This window comes from Dermacentor silvarum, chromosome 8, assembly GCF_013339745.2.
Source record: "Dermacentor silvarum isolate Dsil-2018 chromosome 8, BIME_Dsil_1.4, whole genome shotgun sequence".
NCBI classification, from domain to species: Eukaryota; Metazoa; Arthropoda; class Arachnida; order Ixodida; family Ixodidae; genus Dermacentor; species Dermacentor silvarum.
The window spans coordinates 78,390,865-78,398,630 of NC_051161.1; the positions used below are offsets into that span (position 1 = coordinate 78,390,865).

The 7,766-nt window shown below is 47.3% G+C and overlaps 1 protein-coding gene across 1 annotated transcript in view; it reads right to left on the reverse strand.

Annotated features, from left to right (window-relative positions):
- Positions 1 to 5,204, reverse strand: part of LOC119462221 (disintegrin and metalloproteinase domain-containing protein 10) — a 30,463-nt gene extending 25,259 nt beyond the window's left edge. Inside the window, exons 1-2 of the mRNA XM_049672891.1 lie at positions 5,010 to 5,204; positions 3,191 to 3,368 (exon numbers count right to left, since the gene is read on the reverse strand). Of these exons, the coding sequence (XP_049528848.1) occupies positions 3,191 to 3,368; positions 5,010 to 5,204 (373 nt within the window). The remainder of the gene's footprint in view (positions 1 to 3,190; positions 3,369 to 5,009) is intronic.
- Between the last annotated feature and the right edge of the window lie 2,562 nt (positions 5,205 to 7,766).

Genomic DNA, 7,766 nt, shown 5'->3' on the forward strand with positions numbered 1-7,766 from the left:
ATTAGCCGTGCTGTAATTAACTTCGCCTTAATTAACACCAAATATATATAGTGGGCTCGACTCTCGTGCTTCACGATGTCAATTGGAATCCAACTTGGAGATATGGCCGGTTCGCCCATATCTCCAAGTTGGTTCGACTTCCACCAAATGTGGTGGGTTCGAGTGCGCTTATTAAGTATATCTTGAATGTACTTTAATTAACTTTGGCTTAATCAACACCACAGGTCGTGCTGACGCTTCTTCTTCGTTTCGGCTTCACACTTAGGGCGAATGGGGCCATTCAAAGGTCGTGGGTGTTAATTAATTTCGTCGTAATTAGTGGCAGTCGAATGCACATGCAGTGCATTCGACTGCCACTAAAGGTCGAGGGTTCGAATCTCAACGAATTTCGGTGTCATGAATTTCGGTGCCATAACGCAGTACGGCGCAACGCCAGATATCGGATTTTTCTTCCCATAAGCCGTCTAAGACTATCGCCTCAATAAAGGAACGAGAAAACGCTTTATTTTTAAACGTTCCAATTTGAACGCTTGTGCTTTAGCGCTTCTTGTATCCGTGCTTTCAGTGCCTAACTTTTCAGACCACCCTTCAGGTATGGTTTCTTCTACCGCTACTGTGCAGCAGGGCCATGTCTAATCTGTGTAGGCAGTACATAGCTACGTGTTTGCATTTACCCAGACAAAGCATACCCCCGATGCCCCCGGCGCCCGATCGCGGTAGAAAAAATGCCGGCATGTCATCCCTTAATGCATCCGGTGATTTTCAGTGTTCGATTTTCAGCCTTCGATCGCATTGACATCACGCAACGCGCAAGCGACTGCTCGCATCGCTGCCATATGGGCCTGCTTCACATCGCGTAAGCGACGAGGCAAATCTTGCAAGGAATACTTACAAGGCAAATCTTAGAACTCACAAAAAGTGTACATGTGTAATGAGTTGTGCGCAGTTCACAAGATATGCGTACGGTATATAAGCAGACATATGAGGCGCTGCTTGAATGGTTTACTATGTGCAATATGTAGGGTGCGGCATTGCAAATCTACGTTTACAGTCACTTCAAGGGAGTGCGAGTCCTGCGTATTCACAATTCATCTACCTTCCGTAGGCAAACTAATCGCGCTCTGCAGAGCTTTTTCCTCATACAGCTGCGCCAAGAGACGCGAACAACATGGACGTCGCTGAGTGAAAGGTCCAGTGACTGCGAAATGGAACGTTAAATTGCTGTCATAAAAGCGCGATATGTGGTTGTGTTTCGTTGTATCTCACTGATCGACAAGCTGCCCAGCCGACTGGCTTTCAATGTTGAAGGACCTCAAGCTCTTTGCTTAGCATTACAGCGTTGAAATTCTTTATTATTCCGTCTTACGTCACAATAATTGATGCTCGAAACTTTCTTCTTTTTTGACTACTTCTACTTCTACGAGGTTATCTTAAGAGGAAGCTTTAGCTCGGGCCCAACTTCGATGCCGCCTATACAAGTGCATGTAAAATGCAGGAATGCTTTTCTGAGATCACCACTGGGCCAATTTCAATGATATGTGTTGCATTTGAGAGATAAAGTTACATTCTAGTGACTGTTGCATGCGGGATTTCGATTGAGCACTGGAATTTTTTTAGTAGAATTTTCAAAAATTCGTAAGTTTGAGAAAAATAGAAGCAAGAAGTATACTAATTCGTAGCTCTGCACCTAGAATACATATCGCAGTTCTGTAAACAGCATCCATTCGAGCATCTAGAGCGGACAAGTTTTAATCGTCGATTTGTATCTTACGTGAATTTTTTATACTCTTTACAAGGGTTTCGCACAAGTTCTACTCGCAAATTAGTGCTATATTTGAGAGCCATGTACAATATATCAATTTTGTCCACTTTAGTCGTACTATTAGGTGAAATTGTGTTATAATCTTTTATTGCTGAGTTAGAGAGTTGATAATGTCAGTTTGCGAAAATTTCCAATTATTGTTGATATTTATGAAAAAATTGACGGCCTAAAAAAATTCACAACCCGCAGTCACTAGATTCTAACTGTTTTTTAAAAAATCAACAAATGCCATCAAATTTGGGGCAGCGGTTGCCGAGAAAAACGATTTCTCCTTTCCCATGTCTTTAGACAGGAGGTCCCGACCTGAACCTTCCTCTTAAAGATACACCTTAAAGACATGTAACATCAAAGAGGACAGTTAACTATGTTTACTTTGGTGGGTCAATTGTAATTAATGGAGTGCCGCTAATTCTTTGCACCTATAGCCTCGAAAACGTGAGTAGTCTGACATGTTGAATCAAACGGTGCGTGTCGGTAGGGACTTTTCTAGGGCCCCAGCCACTGTGCGTGCTCGTAAAGCACGAAGAGAACGACTACGCGAGCTTTATTCTCGAGCATGGTTATTGTGCACCGTTTGTTGCTTTTCGTATGCCGTAACCACGTATCGTGGTATCGAATCCAAGCTGCAGCAGACGCATTTCGACCTGTTTGAATGCAGACCCACTATCGGGCCATTTCTGTACACGTTAGGCAGACTCGATCAGGCGGTCAACATTTATCCGCGTCTCTTCGCTACGGCGTCCACGTCACCCATTGTATTGCTCCGGCATATATGAAGCTGCTACGTTTAAGGATGACCGAGAATAACAAGGGCATCCAAGGAGCTCGATTTTCTATTAGTCACAACTGTCCAAAAAACAATAACAGACAGTGGATGGGGAATGATCATCTAGCATGCGTGATGCGGAATACGTGGGTTTGGCTCCCTCCTGTGGCAAGTTATCTTTTTGGCCTCCTTCATTGTACTTCACGTCATTACTTCTAAGTCGCAATTAAACATTATTATTTTCACCACGACTTTCTCTGCTTTCCTCGCTTGTTTCTTCGCATAGTTGTGGTTACATTCAGTGTACCCCCTGTTAGAAATAGTAGAACCAAAGTTAAAGGACGCTTTCACGCTCGCACGCACGCTCGCACGCACGCTCGCACGCACGCTCGCACGCACGCTCGCACGCACGCACGCTCGCACGTACGCACGTACACATGCACGCACGCATTCGCGCACACGTACACGCACACACGCACACGCACACACACGCACGCGAAGAATGTGCCTTATGTGTGTCAGAACGACGACCGTTTCTGATGCTTCTCGGCTCGATCACGATGACATGGTCCCGGGAGGTCGTTCCCGTCGGAGGCACTCACCCTGGAGGCAGTTTGCGCGGGAACCCTCTCCAGAGAACATCTGAACTAGGACAGCCGAGATACTACGGATGCTGCACACGGAGAAGCGCCGGTTGTTGGGCATCGTGCCGTGAGAGGCGCTGGAAAACATCAGGAAGTTGCCCCCACTGCCACCGGGTACGCACTCGGGAGGGTCGTGCTGCAGGGAACGGGTGGAACATGCACTAGGCATCTCACGCGGTGGCAATCACGATGCATAGTAGAGCAGCCTGCCATGCTTCAAGCACTAAGCATTTGCAGGCCCGACTGTGATTGCAGGCCGGACTGTGATTAGCCGTCACGCTTAACGAAATTGTACTACATCGTGGAAAGGCTAACCTAGTCGTAATGGGCTTGTGGCGGCTTAAGACACGAGACTGTTTGTCTTCAGTGAAAGTTGCGTACAACTGGCGGTTAACTGTTGCATTTCCGCTGGACAAACGTCTATAATGCGAAGACGAAACAATTTTCGTTGCCGACAGCTTACGAAACTTCGGGATACAATGGACGACTCTCAACGCACCGTGCTGTCAATGCACCAAAAATTATGCGACGTTACGAAAAGTCGTAGTTTCGCCCGAAAGGTGAAGTACAGATAGCGATAGCCAAGTATTAGACAACGATACCAAACAAGGTTCGCAGTTTTATAGGCCGTGTAGATTGCAGTAGACATTCACTTATTGAATTCAAAATGTGGTGTCACATGCAACCGGGCAAATTGCCATGAACAAGTATCATTCGACGACCACGAACATTCGTTGTCACAACGCTGGCATAGAGTCGCTGTATAGGCTCCCTTCAGGGAGCCTATACAGTAACTCTACGCTAGCAGAATGAAGAGCGCCAGCAGCGGTGAGCGAATTCCCCTTCGTGCTTCCTCTCGTTTCAACGCGAAGAAAGCGCGCGAGAACACAGTGCACATGAACCCATAAGAAATCTCGGCTCGCCTAGGTTTTGCATCAACCCTTGATTACCTCCCAGATAAGGTTTCCTCGGCCGCCACTCCGTGCGCAGCCGAGGAAACCTTTCTCGCGTTTGCCCAAGCAAGAAGTCCTAGAGAGAAATCTGGGAGCTTTATGCTGGGGACTCTTGCTTCTGATGTACATTTCCCTAGGTACCACGGATGACTACGCGCTTTGCTCCCGCTTACCCGCCGCTAAAGCTTCTGTTCACACGGCATCGTACCAGCCGATACACAATTCGTAATGGCGAAGCGACAGATTTTTGTCGTCACTGGTTGCTCCATGTCACTGGGGCGAACGTAACATAAGGTTCGCAAATTCGCAGTGTGCCTTCGGCGCTCTGCCAGTGCCAGGATCGTCGGCCACGGGTGGAGTACTTGCCACCTGGGCACGCTTTGCGTGTGCGCCACCCACCCATGAACAGGATAGCCTCCAAGTGAATACTTTACAATAAACGAAATTCGCAGTAACAACTTGTCATTATTCATTTCGCTGCCGCCGCTAAAGTGGCGCCGCGACAACACACCGCACACCAAGCCACCATATCCTCCTCGGGTCATGCTCGCACGCTTTCTATCGCACCTACAGCATAGGGCACGCGGGCGAGATATTACGTCGAACATTATACGGAACCTCCGAGTGACGGTGACGGCGGAGATTCGCCTGGAGCGTCCATATATTCGCTATCGCAATAAAGTGCCATTGGAATGTCTGTTATCTCCTTCGTCACATTCGTTCGCACCAGCACAGCCAATCCACGTACGCTGAAAATGTTATAATGATCGATTGCGAGCACGTATTCGGCCCCACGTACGAACCACCCGCTTGCGACCACGTACCTCGGCGCCGAAGCTGTGTCCCAGTTCGTGGGCGAAGGTGACCTCGGAGACCCTGAGGGGCAAGCGCACGTTCTTGTTGACGAAAGTGACGATACCCGTGTTCAGGCTGACGTAGCCGGTGAAGTCAGAGGCCAACTGCAGCGTCACGTCCGACTGGAACTTCTCGCACAAGCCGCCCGCGTTGCCTGTGAACATCGGGGGTCGAAGCGCATTAGGTTTACCATAGGTGGTTTGAGTACGTGTTCGAGAATGACATTAGTGCAGCGTGGGCCCAGTCAAAATCGGTTAGGGAATGTGTTTACCGTGAACATTTAGGTTCATCGGCACTTAGTGCGATACTATAGACTGGTGTTTGGATGTTAAACGTTACTTGCGTGCATCACTTTCATTTGTATACGCAGTACATAGAACACAAAGCGAGATGTGTTTGCTTCAGGCGTTCTTTTGCGCCATTGTTCATAGGCTGCGAGAAGGTTAGCGATGTTATTGCCTCACACGGCGATACGCATCTTGGCAGAAGTACTTTAATTAAATGATGAGGCTTCACGTGCCAAGCCCACAATATGATTATGAGGCATGCGGCCGTGGGGGACTTGGTTTCAATTTTTATCACATGGGATTCTTTAACGTGCACCTAAATCCGAGCACACGGGCGTTCTTGCATTTCGCCTCCGTCGAAATGCGGCAGCGCGGTCGGGATCGAATCCGCGTCCTCAAGAACGCAACTGCCACCAAACTACAGCGGCAGGTACAGAAGTGTTGATTTCATGGGCGGCCGCTTCCGTAGTGTCGTCTTGACGCTACGTCTGTTTCCCGCTTGGTAAATTTGCACGGTGCTTATTTTTAAGAAATAGTATGAATGTACTGCAACGTACCTTAAATTACAGTTTATTCAGTTTGTCCGTAAATGCTGCCATGTCTAGAAATAGCGTTTCTTATGTCTTCTTTTCTTCTCTCCCGCCCTCCCCCATGTTTGCGAACTGCGAGCGAGCAGTCGCAAGGTTGTTCATTTCCTGACTGCGTCGGCTTTATATAAAGCCCCTTCACTGCATCGGTGTGCGGGGGCTTTAGTTCTTCTACCTATTCTCTGCCTCCTCTCCCTATCTCATCCCTGCCATTTTAACTACCTCGTCTCTGGATTGCTGCACGTTAGTACAAATGTGAGGGCTGCAGTTTCTGCAGTGCTTTTTTTTTTTGCCGGGGGTCACGGTATGCAGTGCTTTGCCGGGAGTCCCACAGCAGTCGAGAGGGTATTGTGGCGACGCCTACGGAGCTCCAGAAGCCATTGCGACGACGCGATAGAAAGGTACAAACGAGTTTCTCGTGTGTGTCCCTGATCTTTTTCTTTGTCCTGTGGCGGTAGCGCTGTTCATAAGTATTATGAGTTTCTCGCGTCGACTTTCCTCTGTGCCCTGCTCCTGCCACGTATAGTATATACATGGTCTGTACCACCTGCCGACGCGGTGTGAAAGACAGTGACATTAGCAGCAGCAATTGAAAAGTCGAAGGAAGCGAGACAGTAAGCTTCACTTTAAAAGCGTAACGTGTTGATAGCGGCGTAAAATGATGAAATGCCCCGTTGAAAGAGTCATTGCCCCCGATATTGCCAGAAATTTCGATGATGCGCTAGAAGTTGAAGAACACTGTCCAAGAAGCGTCCTACTGCAAGATTTTTTTATATACGGGGTGTTTTCTTGGCTGCATCTAATTTTTAGGATTGCCTGTAGCAGATAGCAGAATTCTAACCCTTGATCTAAATTACTCTATGAGGCGGTCATAACGTTCAAGAGAAATAAAAATGATCGATTTTATAATTAACATAGTTACGCTAATAATATTTTAAATTATTTTCTTTACGGGACAACGGGACATATTTAAATCTACGAATTGTAGCTGGTGAGCTAGTATTCAAGGCATATGTACTTGGAACGAATTCTCAGGGCTGCGCCAGTTTTGACATATTAATTTTCAAGGTGTCCGACGAAGTGCATTGGCGTTCCACTTATTTTTGTGCTTCAATGCATGAACAGCGTTTTTCTTTACAAGTAAATGGAACAACATTTCATTTTTACCGCACATTTGACGGCGCATATCTAGAAACCGGTGCCATCCTCAGAATTCGTTCCAAGTTGATATGCCTTGCGTGCTCACTAGCTACAAGTCGTAGACTGAAATATGTGCCGTAAAGTGTAATTATTTAAAAGGTTTGATTATGTTAACTTTCAATTAAACATTTTCATATCTCGTCGAAGTAACGGCATAGCGTACGTAATTTAGATCAAAGGTTTTAGAATTGTGCTACCTGCCACGGGCAATTTCGTGAAATTTGGTGCAGCCAAAAGAGAACAACATCATATACATAAAGCGTGCAGCCTGGCCTAGATAGAAGCCAATGCGAGGTCGTGCGAGGAGTCTATCTACCCTCTCCACGGTAGAAGCCCTCTCCCATTGCTTCGACTGGTGCCCGCAAGAGCATTCCGGTCCCGACCTCTTCACCTTTTGTCGCTAACCCCGCCATGGCAAACCCTGCCTTTATTATTGTAATTAATTTCTTGTCTCGCTTCTCGTTTAGCGGCGCATTTCCAAAGGCGCATCTGCGCGTTTCCCGGAAATATACGGACGTTGTTCATGTTGTTTCTTCGTGCGCTGCAGGCACCATTCGTGTAATGCAGCAGTTCGATTGCATGCGGCATCACTTCGCTTACAGGCCGAAAGGCTTCTCCTGTAGCCCTTCTTTCGGGCGAGGCGGAAAGGTCT